At 45.3% G+C, this 15,842-nt stretch overlaps 1 protein-coding gene across 3 annotated transcripts in view; it reads left to right on the plus strand.

Annotated features, from left to right (window-relative positions):
• Positions 1-1,252: 1,252 nt before the first annotated feature.
• Positions 1,253-15,842, plus strand: part of FGFR2 (fibroblast growth factor receptor 2) — an 80,929-nt gene continuing 66,339 nt past the window's right edge. For 2 of the 3 annotated variants that reach the window (XM_041461440.1, XM_041461442.1), the window contains exons 1-2: positions 1,384-1,513; positions 5,726-5,982. In XM_041461440.1, the coding sequence (XP_041317374.1) occupies positions 5,808-5,982 (175 nt within the window). In that variant the 5' untranslated portion in view covers positions 1,384-1,513; positions 5,726-5,807. Of the gene's footprint in view, positions 1,514-5,725; positions 5,983-15,842 lie in introns of all 3 variants that reach the window. The other variant, XM_041461441.1, reaches the window with a different exon arrangement.

Raw genomic sequence — 15,842 nt, forward strand, 5'->3', positions numbered from 1 at the left:
GCTGTCTAGGTGTGTGTCAATAGACTTACACTATGATATGTGGCCTCAGTCCTTGAAAATCCCCTTGATCAATACTGCACACAACATATAAAATGTACAGTAGAGCTTAAATAAAGTAACGTTAAATTGATCAACACTGATTAAATTTGAGGCAACCACCATTTATTGATTTTGTTGTCAAGCTGACTCTACACAAGCAAGCATTACACAGGCTCCATATCCAAAACCTTTTAGTTGATGGTATGTAAAGCAAATGTTTTATTAAGCAAGGATTAGGCAAAGCTATATTGAATTCTGAATATCCATATTATGCAGTTTTAAATCTGTCTGTCCAAACAAATGATGTTTGCATAACTTTTCGACAACTTTTCCCATTTGGGCACCACACAGGTATTAAAAGTGCACTGTCAGACCAATTCACGGGGCAGCTGGAATCAGGCTGTGGACTGGGAAGAGCACGAGGGTGATTTTTGGAGCGGGTGTTATCCAACTACCCTCTCTAAAAGGAGCTGGCCACAGCCCAGCCATGGCTTGTGAGCCAGAAACACTTCAGGAGAGGTTCCGGGCACCGCTGCTGAGCTGGTACCGTTCCTGTGTGAGGATGCAGACGCTGCCCAGTGCCGGGGTGGCGGTGCCGCAGCCCGGGCTCACCCACTGCGGTGGCGCTTTCCGCGCTCCCCACCTTCCCTTTCCAACCCGCTGGAAAACTTTCAGCGGAGCAACCGTCCGGGAGCTGCGCGGGGTTCCTCCCCTCAGCCCTGCGGTGGCACGGGGATGAGCTGTCCCGCTCCCCCGGGCAGGCAGCGGCCGGAGCGGGCGATCCCCGCTCCCTCCTGCCCCTCTCCGGTGCTGCCGAGTGCGCCAGGTCCGCGCCGCGGGGGCATCCGCGACCCTCGGGCGGGGTGGGGGCTCCCGGCTCCGCACCTCCGAGGGCCGGGCGGGGGAAGGGGCTCGGCGGCGATTGGCAGAGCCCGGCAGCGCCGTCCAGGAAACGGCTCGGGTTGCAGCGGGGGGAGTGACCGGGGGAGGAGGAAGGAGCCGGAGGAGTGCGCCGAGAGGGGGAAAGGGGGGGAGAGAGAACCCACCTCCCACCCGAGGGGGCTGTCGGCGTGACAAAGCTGCGGCGGCTCGGGGCGGGCGGCTGGATGGAGCGGAGCGGGACCCGCGGCGCGCTGCTCGGCGATGCCCGCGCGGGGGAGGAGGCAGCTGGCGCCGGGCACGGCGGGCTCGCCCCTCTGAGGCGGTAGCCGCTGCGGCCGAGCCAGGGCACGGCACGGGACGGGGCGCCGGGCCGGCTCCTGCCTCGCCTCGCCGCCCTCCTGCCTGCCCCGGGCGCGTCCCGCGGGGGATGCGCGGCGCTGCGCCGCTGCGGGCTCGCCAGCCGGGGCCGCCCGCGCAGTGACCGCGGCCGCAGTGACGGGAGTTTCGCCCCGTCCCGGGAGCCGCCGCTCGGCACCGCGCCCCAGCCCGGGAGCCGCCGCGGAGCGGAGCCCGCCCGGCGCTCTCGCCGCAGGTAAAGGCAGCGGGCGGGCCGGGGAAGGGGCGGCCCCGGGGCAGGGCTGGGGGTCCCGCCGCGCTCTGGGCGCCGTGTGCGCGCTCCAGCGCTCCGCGGGGCTCGGGGATCCCCCGGTGCGGGGCTCGGGGATGTCCGGGGCGGGATGTGCCGGTGCGGGGCTCCGTTCTGCTCCGGGATGTGCCGCTGCGGGGCTCCGTTCTGCTCCCCGGTGGAGCTGCGGGTCGGGTTGCGGTCACTCGGTCGCCGCTGCGGTGCGGGGGGAAGCCCGAGCAGCAGCGCTGTTCCCCTGCCTTCCCCGCATCCCCGCTGGTGTCTTCGGGGATGGTTCCAGCGGTGACAGCAGGATGGGCAGCACGGGCTGAGGAAGCGGGGCTCGGCCCCGGAGAGCAGCCCCGCCTCGGTACCGACCCCGGGTCGGAGCCCGGTGCTGCCCAGCCGTGCTGCGGGAGCGGGGCCGCGGGGCACAGCCACCCCGTCTGAGATAAGAGGGGAGAGAAATCAATGAAATATATATTTAAATGCAAAACGGCTCCTTCAAACTGGGACCCATTATGCGTTTGGTGTGAAACGCTATCAACATTTAAAACTTTATTGTCTCTTTTGTACCAAATCCCTGTAAATCTTCCACTAGCCTTTTCTCATTTTCATCTGAAAAGCCTGTTTGGGCTGAATAGACAGCAATCAGCAGCCTCTGGACTCTCCCGCTCTCTGGAATGTCAATTAAAATGCAGATTTTTTTTTTTTTCCCCCTCCCCGATCTCTTGGTGGCAAAAGACTTGAGAAAAACAGGATAGTCCTGGAAAGAAAATGAAAGAAGTTCAAACAATGCAAAAGTACTGAAGTTGCCAGCCGGTTCCCATTAGTCCTTCAGAATTAATGTTTAATAGCTGTGATGCTCAGATTTGCTTGGAGATTGAACTCTGCTGAAGAATCTTGTTAGATATATTTGTGTATATATATTTTTATGGACGGATGTATATTTCTGCATTTTCTGTCCATACACAATTCCTCTGTCAGCGGATTGTGTATATAAAGCTGTTAGCTTTACAGCTTCATCTACCTGGATTTTTCTGACGAAGCTACTGGGCTTTTAGAGCGCTTGAGGTTTCTTTGTGGAGGGAAGATCCTTATTTCACTCAGATTTTGCTATTCCCCTTCTAATTGAGAAAGATGCTGAAAAGTTGTACAGTGAGCAATGTATTGATTTGGTTAACATACTCTACAAATCGTACTGTCCCTGGGGAGTGATAAACATCTTATAAACAACAATGCAAGTAGATTAAAAAGAACACTGAGCATTGAATTTAATTAATGCCACTGCTGAACAAGTACTACTTGTTTGTGTGTGCGAGTGTGTTTAAGCTGAAGTACAGCTTGGAGGAATTTGGTTGGGCTCCCAAACCAGTCTGCTTTCCCATGCTTGTCAGTTTGGCAAAGAAAATTTGGGCAGGTATGTGACGAGGTGAAAATTGACTTGATGAGCGAGTGGCAAGGAGAGCCATCAATCACTGGGGGCTGACAACTCCTCCCCAAAGTGTAGGCTGAGAAGAGAGACAGAGTTCCCTTTCAAGGGGAAAAATAAACACTACGTGTGGCTTTCACTGAGTCTGAGACTCCAGGAGGGATTATGGTATTGTAGTCAGGAAGCCAGAATTGTGGAGGCCAAAAAGCATGCTGGGGCTGTGTTCCAAACATTGAGATAGAGGTACATAATTATCCAGCACAGGAGGTCTTTCCAGGGACTCGTCCCCCAGCAACTGTGGCAATTAAACTATGAAAAGAATTTGGTTTCGTTTCATCTTCGCTGGACTCCACTTCTTTTGGGAGAGGGCAATCCTTGAAGCCTGTTTGCTGTCCTGGTGGTAGAGTGCTTTGGCTCCATGGATGGGTGCAGAGCTCTGATTTTTGCATTGTTGCACCTTCGCAAGCCAGGATTTTGGGTTTGTTGCTGCCTTGTGGATGAAGAATCCCTTCTTTCTGCCGGCAGATGTTGAGGTGCAGGAGGCAACAAAAATCTTCAGGTGAGGAGACGCGTGGCCAAGTAGCCTTGTGCTGCACTTCAGGATTTAGGATGAGGATAGGAGCCACAAATGTGCTTTCAGTGGGGTTTAGTGTAGTCTGAAAATCTGAAACTGCAGGAATGTCAGTGGAATTAATGCTCTTGGAGTCTGAAATACATGCTGGTGTTCTGGTATGTTTTCTTTCTGCAAAACCATGATAGGATTTTGCATTTATCAACGTAGACTTTAATCGGAGTTTACAGGATGATTTATGGGAATTAAATCAACATTACATCCAGGCTGTTAATTAGGGGTTTCTACCCACTTTACAGCTGGATAAACTGAGCTGCAGGGCTGTGGCTGCCAGACAGCGAGGTGGGCAGTGGACCTGGGTGGTGGCATCCCAGGGGGGTTTGCTCCAGTCCTGCTCCACACACAGAGTGGTCCCAAAGACAGAGCTCTCTTCAGCTCTACACCTGCTCTGTGCTTATTTAGAGAAGGGCTGGGCAAGCTCTTTGCAAATGTTTGTGCAGTGGTCTGGTGGTGTTTTCACTGGAAATTTAATGGGAGTTGCTAGCTTGTGGTCTGGGGTGCTGGAGCCAGGCTGAAATCTTTTCAGGAGGGACAGGGCTTTGAGGTGATCCCAACGGAGTTGGAAAAAGCCTGCCCTGAAGTAGCAGGGATTCACCTTGTATTGTTTTCCTCAAGTGACTTATTTATGTCATCCAAAACCTGTTTCTACTGACTCCAGAAGTTACTGTGTATAGTACCCAAGATAAAAGATGCCTCAACAGCATTTGTGAACTTTGTAGCAGCTAGCACAAGGCTAATGAAAATCAGAAACAACTTTTTAAACGGTTGGCTTTATAAAAGGAGAATCTGTGTCCCTGTACCACACCAAATCCCTGTGACAAGGAGTTTGGAGAAGGTTTACTTTATCTCTACACTCCCTTACTTTTATATATTTTATTTTTTTTTTAATTTTCAAGTGTTGAGGGCAGGAGACAAAAAGAGGTTTTGTGCTATTTTTTCCCCTTCCAGACAAGTGCTCTCCAAATTTCAGTTGAGTTTCATCACATCTAAGATGAATCATTGACCAGATTAGAACAATTGCTGCAGTTACTTGTTTTATCCATTTACTGAGGTTTTACTTTTATTTCTGAAGCGGAAAATCAGGTCTAATTTTCTGCTTGAGCTGTTAAATCACCCTGTGAGGAGGATGCTCTTCTGACCCTCACCTGGCATCTCAGTGTGGAGGCAACAGGGTCCCCTGAAGGGAGTGCCAGTTCCTTTGGTGCCACTTCTCTGTCACACCGTGGCTGGATTACCACTTAATTCCATCAATTTAAATTCGTTTTATTGTGAATAAGATAGACTTTTTTTTTTTTTCCCCACCTCTGAAAAATATATCTCAATAAGCAGCATTGAGAGACTGAGTAAAGAAAGTTTTGTGCACATAGCTTGGCATGTATGGATGGAAAATGGTGCTGGGCAGGTCTCCTGTGAAACTGCAATCTGTACCATATTTTACACAGATTTTAATTGCCTGTAATGCAGTGTAGCAAACCAAAATCACTGCAAAGTCTTGAGCCTTTCATCTGACCAGGACTCAGGGGCTTCCAAAGGACACTAAACTGAGTCAGGAGAAGATACATCCATTGGGGAGCTGGAAGTCCTCAGTTGAAACAGTCTTACAGATTTTTCCAAGTCTAAGCAGTATATTTTTTCAACTGTTTTTCTTGTGGAAAATTACTGAATTCTTGCAAATTCGTCTGGCTGCAGAACTGCCTAGGTGAAGGAATTAAAAACAAGGCAAACTTACATAAACCTTCAAACAATAACAAGAATATAATTTGTATAATTGTGGTAATTTTGTAGCATTACAGGTTATGTGCCTGCACATGTGTGTGCTTCTCATTTTTGAAAACCTGTATGTTTTTCTGTCAGTAAAATAGCTCTCAATATGTGCTGAGAAGTGATTTTGTGAAAACAAGGAGGACTTGGTTACGCCTCAGGTGATGATGGAAACTGCTAACAGAAGATGAAAAGTCACTCACTTTTCACGTATTCTTGAAGCTGGAAAACTATTTTTCCCATCCTCCTGCTCCCCTCCCTCTCACCTCAGCTCTGTTTGAGGCTTTATGAAGGTTTTTGGTTTGTGTTTGGAGATGTTTTTGCTGACAGTGTTAAATCTCTCTCCTCCCCGCAGCAGCAGCCGTCGTTCCAAGGAAGGAGGCATTATCCTGGCCGAAGGCACAGCTTTCTCTCCATGCTTCTCTAGAGGTGTTCAGATGGGATTAAAGTCCACATGGAGATATGGAAATGGACCAGGAATTTACTCTAAAAAGATGGTCAGCTGGGATTTGGGTTGCCTTATCTGCCTGGTGGTGGTCACCATGGCTGGACTTTCCCTGGCTCGACCTTCATTTAATTTAGTTGTTGAAGACACCACGGTGGAACCCGAAGGTAAATCACTCTCGAATACTTAATTCCTTAAAAGAAGTTAATTTTAAATGCTTGGACATCTGAAATAGAAGTCAAGTTCTTTCCATGTGCTCTGGTAAATCTAAGGCAAATAACAGAGCAGCCCGGGAGAGTTACGGTTTCTGACTTTCCCTGCTCTCGCCTGGGCTGTGTTTGTACAAGCGTGCGTTTGTTTATTCTTGTGCAAGCCAGTGGTGTCAGTGATTTCACTTGGGACTGTCATCACGTTGTATAATCAAAGTGTACAGATGAAAGTTTTCAGGAATGGGTCTTTAAGGAATCCAGTCCGTGGCACTTTGGTGCTGTTGTGTGTTGCTGTCTCAAGGAATGAAGCGGATGAGTGGCCGCTGCTCTTTGGGATTGTCTTAACCTGAGGAGCCCAGAGAAAAATGAATCTCAGTAGTTTTCATTTGTGAATGTTTAATTTTGCAGGCACTCTGCAAAAATGGTATTGGAGCTTTGTTGGTGTTTGCACTCAGGACAAACTTCCAGTGTGTGGATCACGAGTTCTGAAGGTGTGAATGTTGAGATCTCAATAGTAAGGGCTGGAGTTTATTGCTGTGAGAGCAAAGGCCAATCTAGACGTTCACATTGAAAGAGGTGTTTTGGTGAAATCTCCTATTTTAAGCCTGCACTTGTTGGTATGTTCTTCTGGGTTTGTCTGTTCCTCAAGCTTTGCAAAGTTGTTTTCTTCTCTGGAGAGCTCAGGAGGGGCTGCTTTTTCATTGTTGTGAACTGGTTGTGTTGAAGAATGATTTTACTATGTTGTGCTGGATCATTCCTGCTCTCTGAGCATCTGGGGGAGGAAGTGAGGCTTCTTTCATAAGGTTGTATCTGTCTTTTGGAGGAGTGATCACAGTTCCAATAACTCAGCTGTCAAGCTGATCTAATAGTCCACAGAGCATTTCTGACCTGGCAAGCTTGCTGCAGAGAGTTTGGCCTTTACACATTCTACTACTCAAGTCCATGGACACAGCTTCGTTTTTATTTAATAATTCTTCATGCAAAACTTATTTGTTTCTATCCACTGCCTCTAAAAATAGACGTCACCAGCTAACGCATTTTTAGAATCTGCTCCAAGTACATTTTTATTGATGGCAGGGGATGAACTATTTAGAGATGATGAGCCCTCTTCCCTAGCAAACATTCCTGAAAAAAATTCTCAAAGAATAGCAATATTGTCATCTGTCAGCCACAGAGACTGTTGATAGGAAAAATGCTTGGGTTTTTTTTTCTTTTGAAGGTAATCTGAGATTAAAAAAAAGAAAAGAAGCCCAAGTCTTGTTGCCACTTACTGTATGATTTATTAATTGAACATCTGGTGCCTTTTTGGCTTTTCAGGAGAATGACAAAATCATGAATAGTTCTGGTTTCAGACTAGCTTTGCAGTGAGGTCCCCTAGTTTTTAGAGTTAAGTCGGAAATAAAGTGATTGAAGACTGGTGAAGTGTTTCACAGGAAGAAGAGTAATAGTTTTTGAATGGTGACTGATAATTTTGCAACTTTTCAGGGAAAGAATAGCTTTTATTATTTTGGAAAGCACAGTTTGAGAATATACGTCTCTTATGCACTGATATGTAGGGGGTGGAATCTGGGTTTTATCAAAGAGTAAATTGTTAAAAAAGATTTAAAACTTCTTTCCTGGGCAGGAATGTTACTGATGTGAAACAATTTTAGATGTGAGAACCCAAATCATTACCAGAAACAAGAAAAAAAATCAGAAAACGCTTCTAAGTTAATAGCATAATAAGACCTTTTATGCTGCAGAATACAGGGAATTGTGTGGGATTTATATCTGAGATTTGGGAAATAAAACCTCCTTTATGTATTTCATTAAACCCTTTGATAAGAAAAAACAAACCAAAACACAACCAAGTTTTTACACAATCGCCTTCTCTGGGTTCTATCACTGCCACCCACAAGCTCTCCAAGCCCACACCAAAAAAACCCTTCAAAAGATCTCTTCAAAGAAAAGGCAGACTTCTTTTTTAATTTAGTAACTGCCAAAATGTTTTGGGCACAGCTAATTTGGGGGGTCAGGTGCTCCAATAATGTAAATTTTCAGTGGGGCTGCTGACTGCAGTCATTAGAGCTATGACATTTCATGCCAGCTGAGAAGGTCGGTAGGGCCATGACCTTTGGTGACATTTGCTGATCTGCTCCTGAGTCTTTCTTCATGGACATGCCCTGAATTGTCTGCATTTATTTATTTATTTTCCGTACAAGGTGCTTGGATTGTTATTGTTTATTGTATTAGCGACTCAGACTATTGGAAAACAGGAGCTGAGATTTGTTCCTTTAGGTGTAGCAGAGAAAATACTTTCTCTCAGCTATATGTAACTTTTGGGACATTTGCAATTATTTTCTTCAAAGTATCTGGCTATGTATAAAAAATACTGAAGTATGTGCTTTAGTTCAAGCAGTATTTATCTAGCGGGGTAATCAGCTGATGGATATGTGCAGGATGTCATATATTGAGGGGGTGCTGTGCTTTTTGGCACTTCTCAGTCAGTCTTGAGTAAATAAATATCCCTCTGTGACCACCGGGTATTACTCTGGTCTGTGTGAAAGTGTTAACACTGAAATTGGCATCTTGATCCATTGTGAGTGGTAATGTTGGTGCTGATGTTGTGGGATCCTGAGTGTGCTGGATCTCAGCTCTGGTGCTTTATTCCCAACCCGGGGCTGTTGAGCTGTGTGAGCAGAAACAGGACCTGTAGGACTCTGTGGGGACTGTCAGCTCTCAAATTATGTCTCACATCAAGTGTTTACATACATGTTTTTGTCCTAGGGGAGCAGAGAGACTTTTTCTGCTTTTAAATATTTAGAAACAAGCCTCCCCCAGCTTTTACAAAGGCACCATTCTCTCAGCCTGTGTGTGCCCAGGCCTTTGATGATAGCCAGCGTTTCACAAGGGCTCTGACCGCACACATGGGCTGAAGGCTTACTTTGTGAACTGAATAATTAGTTTAGACATATATTTGATAAATAGTGAGCTCTCCCTTGACCTCCCCTTGCCCAGGCTGTGTGTTATCATCCTGCTGGGGAGCTAATTTGGTCTCTTACCCACATGCAATGCCTTGACACCATCCTTGGAGCACCCACTCTGAGCCCCTGCCTGGTGTGGTAACAACGCGTTTCAATTCTTTTAATTTAGGTCAAATTTCAAAGGATTAATTTAAGCTTTCCACAAGGGACAGCCTATTTCTGTGTCCTGTGGAAAACACAGTAGTTCAGAATGGTCCTACATTTGGGAGGTTCCCAGGAGCAGCAGGGAAGGGGAGAGATCCCCTCTAAGGGGTGACGTGTGCTTATGGTGGGAGTGAATAATGAGTTTTTCTATGGGATTGAATCAGTCATAGCTGACACTAAACAACATCCAAAAATAAGTAGGGTCAGCACAGTACCTTCCTTTCTGCAAAAAAGTTGAGTCATATGAGCAATGTACCTTCATTTTTGTCAAAATGTTGGCAGTGCTTTAAGGTTAATGTCACCTGTGGTCACAGTGGTCAGCACTTGGAGATCCTTCTTTAGCTGCTGTGACCTGCCTGGGTCAGGATGTGGGATTTTGTGAGGTGCTCCAGTGTGTGGAGGAGGGATGCTGTGGTGGTGGGATGTCCCCTGTCCCACTCCCCACCCTGGGGTGTTCCTATGGGTCCTCTCCAGCCAGTGCCACCCTGCTGAGAGGTCACAGGGCTGGGGGGACCCTGCACATCCATCATTTTCCTGGGACGGAGGTGGTGTGGAAGCACCAGAATGCTGCTTCTAGTTTGGTAGGAAAAAAATAAAGCAAATGGTTCCCCCAGGGTTCCCTTTTGGCTGTTTTATTTTGAATTTTTCTTTTTTAAACAGGCATAGCGGCTTTGATATCTGCGAGTTAAATTAAGAATTCAAACCGATTAGTTAAATCAGAGTTGGCTTTATCTTTTTAATTTCTTTTCCTTTTAATTTTATTTCATGGAAGGGCAATTATTAAAGCCCATTATGGAGGAATGTGACATCCCCACAGCTTCGGGTGAGGGCTGGCTGCCCTTTCAGGGATCTGGTTCAGTAAGTTATTTGGCCCAGTACAGGATTTGCTAGCTGAGATTCGGGGGAATTGTACGAGCAGCCAGATTAAATCAGTCTTAATGTGTCCATTCTGTGTTTAAAATCTGCAGCCCTTTAGCAGGGGCATGGTCTTGAGCTTCAAACTAATTGGACGTGGGTAGGGTTGTTATTTACAGTCAGTGTTGATGAGACACTGGGAGTTGGTAGTCTCTCAGTGTGGCTACTATTTTGCAAAGTAGCAGAAATAATTGCATGTTTGAGGCTTATCTGCCATACAGTTGAAGCTTTTTGAAGAAGTATAATAGTTATTAACTTTTGGGAATTTGATTCCTTTAGTGAGGGTTTGGGTTTTTTTTGTTGTTGGTTTTTTTTGAGCCAGAAGATTTTCAAAGATGCTGAGTTGTGAGGTTTTGTTATCTTTTTATTCTTTTTAAAAAAAACCAGCGGCTGACTCCAATGAATGCATAGTTTCCTAATATTAAAATAATTCTTCCTTGGCAGGGAAATAGCAACAAATTTCAGGCCATAGCAACTTTTTTACAGGCAAGTTTGAAACCTCTGAAAGCAGAATTTACAATGAAAATGCTGACATCTCTAGTTATGCAAGGTTGTGTATGCATGAGAAGATGGACTATTGTGGTGTTTTAATAATAACCATAGCGTAGCTCTTAATGAGCTTATTTCTATATCCAGCTTCCCAGCTTCGCTAGAAATGATCTTTAAATGGCTTTAAACAAAAACATTCAGAGATTAGTGTTTTCTTAAAATGGCTATTTCATTTAGGATTGGATGGGAATGCTAGAAAAATACTGAACTATGTATTTTGCTGTCATTTATAGAGAAATATTCCTTATTGGAAGTGTCAGATTTTCAAGTGTTAAACATTTTGAGACTCTTCAGTATCGAAGCTTTAGATTGAAAGAGACTTTCTTCGAAGCAGCGCTCCTGAGCAGTTTAAATCTTGTGTTTTTAAAAGAACCATCACCCACTTCGGCAAGTTATGTCTTGTCTGTGTGTAATAGCACACCTGGTTTGACTAGAGGAGAAAATTTATTTCAGTGTAGTTAAAGAAGTGCAAAATTCAGGCTGAAAAGGGACCATGAATCCCAGCTGGACAAGTGGGAACATCTTCTGCAGAGGACACTGATTTGTGTTGGTGGGAAACAGGGTAGTATTTGGTTTGGCACGGAGCCTTCCAGTGTAAAATCATCCTCAGAGCAATTTGGGGACTCATTTGGAACTGAGACCTTTGAGTTGAGGTTCAGCACATTGCAGGGTGTGTTTGCAGTGGGGTTTTTTTGGGGGAGATTTGGCACAGCATGCTCCCCAAATCACAGACGCCGTCTTGCAGTACCAGGGACTAAACTGACTTTTAAGCTGATTGAAAGAGAAGTTGGAGCAACTGAGCAACTTTGGAGCGACTTTGTGAGAGTCAGATCTTAAATAAGGACCAGATTTGCAGGAGTTCAGCAGCCAACAGCTCCTGTTATAATTACGAAACGTGCGTTGGGAGTGCCAGAGCTGTTCTGGAAGTTTGGCCCTTCGGGTTTCAGTCGGAGCTGGGAGCGTCAGCAGAACTGCCTTGGCATTTGCTCCTTGGGGACTGTGCTTCCCAACCAGGACAGTTGCAAAACAAGAGATTCTGTAAGAGGAGTGGATTTTTTTTAATGTGGTTTTTTTTTTTTTTAAGCTTTCAAAACCACCTTATAATTCATAAACCAATTATGTATGTCTCCAGATTGTCCTTTCCCATCTCTTAATTATCACTGGTGGTTTCTTAGTTTTGTTTTGTTTGGTGGTTTTTTTTTCCAAAGAACCCTTTTTTATGGTTTTGTTTTTCCTGGACTTCTGAATATCAGAGCACCTGATACTGGGATGTGTCTTGTGGGCTTCATTTTCAGCTGGTTCAGGTTTTTGTGCCTCTTGTCACCACACAAATGCAATTATCCATATCAAAGAAAGGGACAGAAAGCTGAATTCTACAGTGCTGCTTTGTTCACTTGCTGTGCTATTATTATTTTAATTGTATTTTTAAAGTGACTGTAAGTGAAAGCATTTGGTGAACCCCAGTGAAGCTGAGGAGCTGAGACCTGACCTACTTTAATTCCCCTCCTCACACATTGCAGGTTGTGTGTAATTATTGCTTTTCCTTCCCCACAAAAGAACTGGCTCATCAGTTTGGGACATTGACCCTGTCAAGCAAAGCCACAAGAACTGGGAAGAGGGGAAAATTCTTTTGTACCAAGGAAATGGCTTGCATTTGTGAGGGTTTACTGGAAAGGGAAATGTGTTGGAGGACGGACGGGAAGGGAGAAAAATGAGCAGGAGAGGCTGGTTGAGGACAAGAAAATCATAGTTTGGTTGCATTTGAATCTTTTTTTTCCTCTTAGCTGTTCTATTTTGAATAGAGCTTTGTTACATGGTAGGAAAAGAGTTTTGTGACACCTCAGGCTTTCTCCCAGGGGACTTGTGGCTGTTTCTGAGTGGGGTTGGAGTGGGATGCTGTGGCTGGGGATGCCTTGGTGGGCTGCACCCACCAGGACAAGGTTGTAGGAGGTTCTGTTGTGGTTGGACGGACAGAAAATGATCAGAACACCACACAACAACTTAGTTTTTAAACTGCTACAAAAAGTTGTGGGGTAGAAAAACTCATGCTTCCTTTAGGATGGGCTGTGTGGAGAGGTGAGCTGCTGGCAGGACCTGCTGCTGGGCAGGAGCAGAACCTGCTCTGGGAGACTGGCTTTGCAAGTTTGGAAAGCGCCCTGCTCAGTGCCTCAGTGTTGCAATATTTAATTTGTTTCAAGGAAAGTAATACGACTTCTAATCCTGAATGCCACCTGACAGTTCTTGAAAATAATTTTACACACCCAGTTCAGATTTTGAGTACTTCTTGAGCATGGTTCTGTTAAACATTGTTTATTTATGAAAAATAGTGCTGTTGAGATACTACAGTATTGAAGTACCCAGATTTCCCTGATATTGTTTACTCAGCAGGGTAGCACAGGTATTTCAGCCGTGCAGGATTAACATGGGGACTCTCTAATAAATCTGCAGTGAACCACAGCTCAGTAATAGCTCTTCTGGCAATTCAGAAGGTTTGAACCCTCTTCCATTACTATGGCAAAGTGCCCAGGAGCCACTGGTACCGTCAGGAGTGACGGAGGTGTCTGGAATTCCAGGTGAAGCATTGTGTGAGTGCTTGTGTGCCACCTGGAAGGGCAGGTAGCCAACCTGGCTTTTCACTTGTGCTGCTCTTTCTTTGTCCCCACTGGAGATTGTTCTCTGTATGGAGCTGGAATTAACAAGCTGTGATGCCTCTTGCCTAAATATTGCTCTCAGTTGAAAGAGAGCCTGGTATGCCTTGAGGCTTTGAAGTGTTTGGAGAATATCCCATGGTTTATACCCATGTGTGTTGTGGATGGGACTCTCAAAAAAGCTGAGAGGATGTTTTGGGGATATTGTTTCCAGTGCCTATTTTCAAATCCCGCTTTAGGAAGTGGGGGGAGATGAATTTCAGGGGGACAGGCAAGATGAGACTTCCAGACGAGCTGCTAAAATTAAGAGGATTTGTATAGTCAAGTGAAAATGGGACCGTGTACAAAAGAAACAACTGCTGACTTGCTTGTAGGGAATCTGAATAGATGTTCTCTGCATCCAGAACTAACACTGCAACATTGAATTGTGCAATTTTAACCTCCCAGTTGTAATTTATTTCTTTTGCACATTGAGCAGTAATAGTCTTGAGCATGGACTTTGGCAAACCTGGAAGAAAAAGGTTCTGTTTTTATGTTTGGATCTATGCTACATTCTGTTCGGTTTTTATGTTGCTCTTGAAATGCAAATAAAGAACCTGAAAAAGAGCTACAGATTGGAATAGATGGAAGAAAATACTAAGCCCAAGAAAAACCTTTTGCAACCAAATATACGTGCTTGTACACTTTCCCAAGGCTGTATATCTTGTTATGGAGCCTTTCCCAAGCAGACTTTAAGGCTGGGTTGAACAACAGGAGCTGGTTTAATTGCTCTGCCACTTGGTTACGTGCAGAGTTCAGTCAGGGAGATTTGAAGTTCTGCTCTTGCTGAAAGAAGAAACAATAAGAATATGTTCCTCGTTTCAAATTCTGCTTTTTTAGAAAGAGAAGATTAAAATTTTTTTTCAGCTTTTCATTTGAGGTTCTGGCAAAATGTGATTCATTTCCCCTTTGTATTGTATAATAGATTACATGAGAAGACTCTTCTGTAATGAGTTTGAAGAGCAGTTAATTATTTTTGAGATTGTGTTACATGTGTGTTAGGTTTGTTTTACTCCTCAGTTCACTTAGCAGAGAGACTCCCACTCTGTTACTTTAGGCAGATGGTGGAGTTTATGACTTGAACAGAAATGGTCAAGATTTAGTGCCTGGAACCAAGCATTCAATCCTGAAGATGGCCTTTAGTTTCTCATCAAACTGATGAAATTACAGAAGGCAGCACAGTAATTTTAGGGGGTTTGGTGTGGCTTCTCAAGGTTGGGGGTGGTCTTTCCCTCCATGGTTGCCAGATCTTCGTGCAGAAGCCATCCTGGTGCTTTCCTGTTTCTTGCCCTATCTGGAGACCAGTCCTATGGCGCTGCTGTGTAGAGAGCCATTCATCCTGCAAGGAGCAGGCTGTGCGCAGTGGGGACAAGCAGGAAGAAGTGGCAGGGCAGTTCCCAGCAGCAGGAGGTGGCCTTGCTGGTCTCTCTGCTGTTTACTTTGAACTTGGCGTGCTCTGAGTCTCCCCTGGCCTGGCTTGCAGCAGCACAGAGCACAGGGCCAAGCCCATGAGCATGTGACACTTGGCGTTTTGGACGCGGGTTGCGTGGTTGTGCAGCCGTAACTCAACAGTCACGTCTATAAAGACAGGTAGGAGCAGGCAGGCTACGAGTTATAGGAAGTTTTAATCTCTGCACAAAGCCTAGACAAGTATAATTTTTTTCTCTTTGGAAATGAATCTTTCCTTAACCACGGGGTGAGTGAGACACGTCCACCCAACTGCTTGGCAGTCATCGAAGCCCTGATGAAATTTTCATGTCCCTCACTCCTGTCAACCAACATCCTCATGAGGTTTGGTTCCACTGCCCTGCTCTGCTGGGTGTGATGGGGCCTGGGTTGCTGTAGCCAGGGCCAAATGCTGCTTGGGAACTGTTACCTGCTGCCAAGGAGTATGACCCAAGACAGATGGGATATAATCACATGGGGATAGTTTTTGGTTTTAGCAGAGGTTTTTTTCTTGTCCAGGGAGTCCGGCAAATGGCAAAACACTTTGTTGCTCACCAGAATTTTTTATTTTCTAAGCCTTCAAAGCATAGGAAAACAAGATATACTGCACTGTAATATTTTCCCTTACCCATGATGACATTGGCAAGTTATTGCAATTGGAGGAGATTCACTTTTTTTTAGATGGTTTTAGTATATGTAGCACTGAGTAGGAGTTGACGTGGTCCAAACTCCAGCAGGTCAGTGTGGCTGGAAGCTCCACACTTGCTGGAGCACCAGCCACATATGATGTGGCAACTTTATTTTGCAAATGTTCATTTCCAGGACAAGAGGATTACTCCTGTTCCTTACGTAATTTTTTTTTTTTTTGGTCTGGTTTCATCTCATTACCCATCAGATGATTATGTCCTTATTCTATAAGGATAACAATACTAATGAACATGCCAGGAAAAAGTTATTTTGGAGAATCTGGCCCTTTGTTTTGTGAAAGTCTTTCAAATAGAGCAGCCTAGGAGTTTCTGGTAAAAGAACGATTAAAGACTTAGAATCTGCCACA

Source organism: Pyrgilauda ruficollis, unplaced genomic scaffold (genome assembly GCF_017590135.1).
Source record: "Pyrgilauda ruficollis isolate IOZ18807 unplaced genomic scaffold, ASM1759013v1 scaffold15, whole genome shotgun sequence".
NCBI lineage: Eukaryota > Metazoa > Chordata > Aves > Passeriformes > Passeridae > Pyrgilauda > Pyrgilauda ruficollis.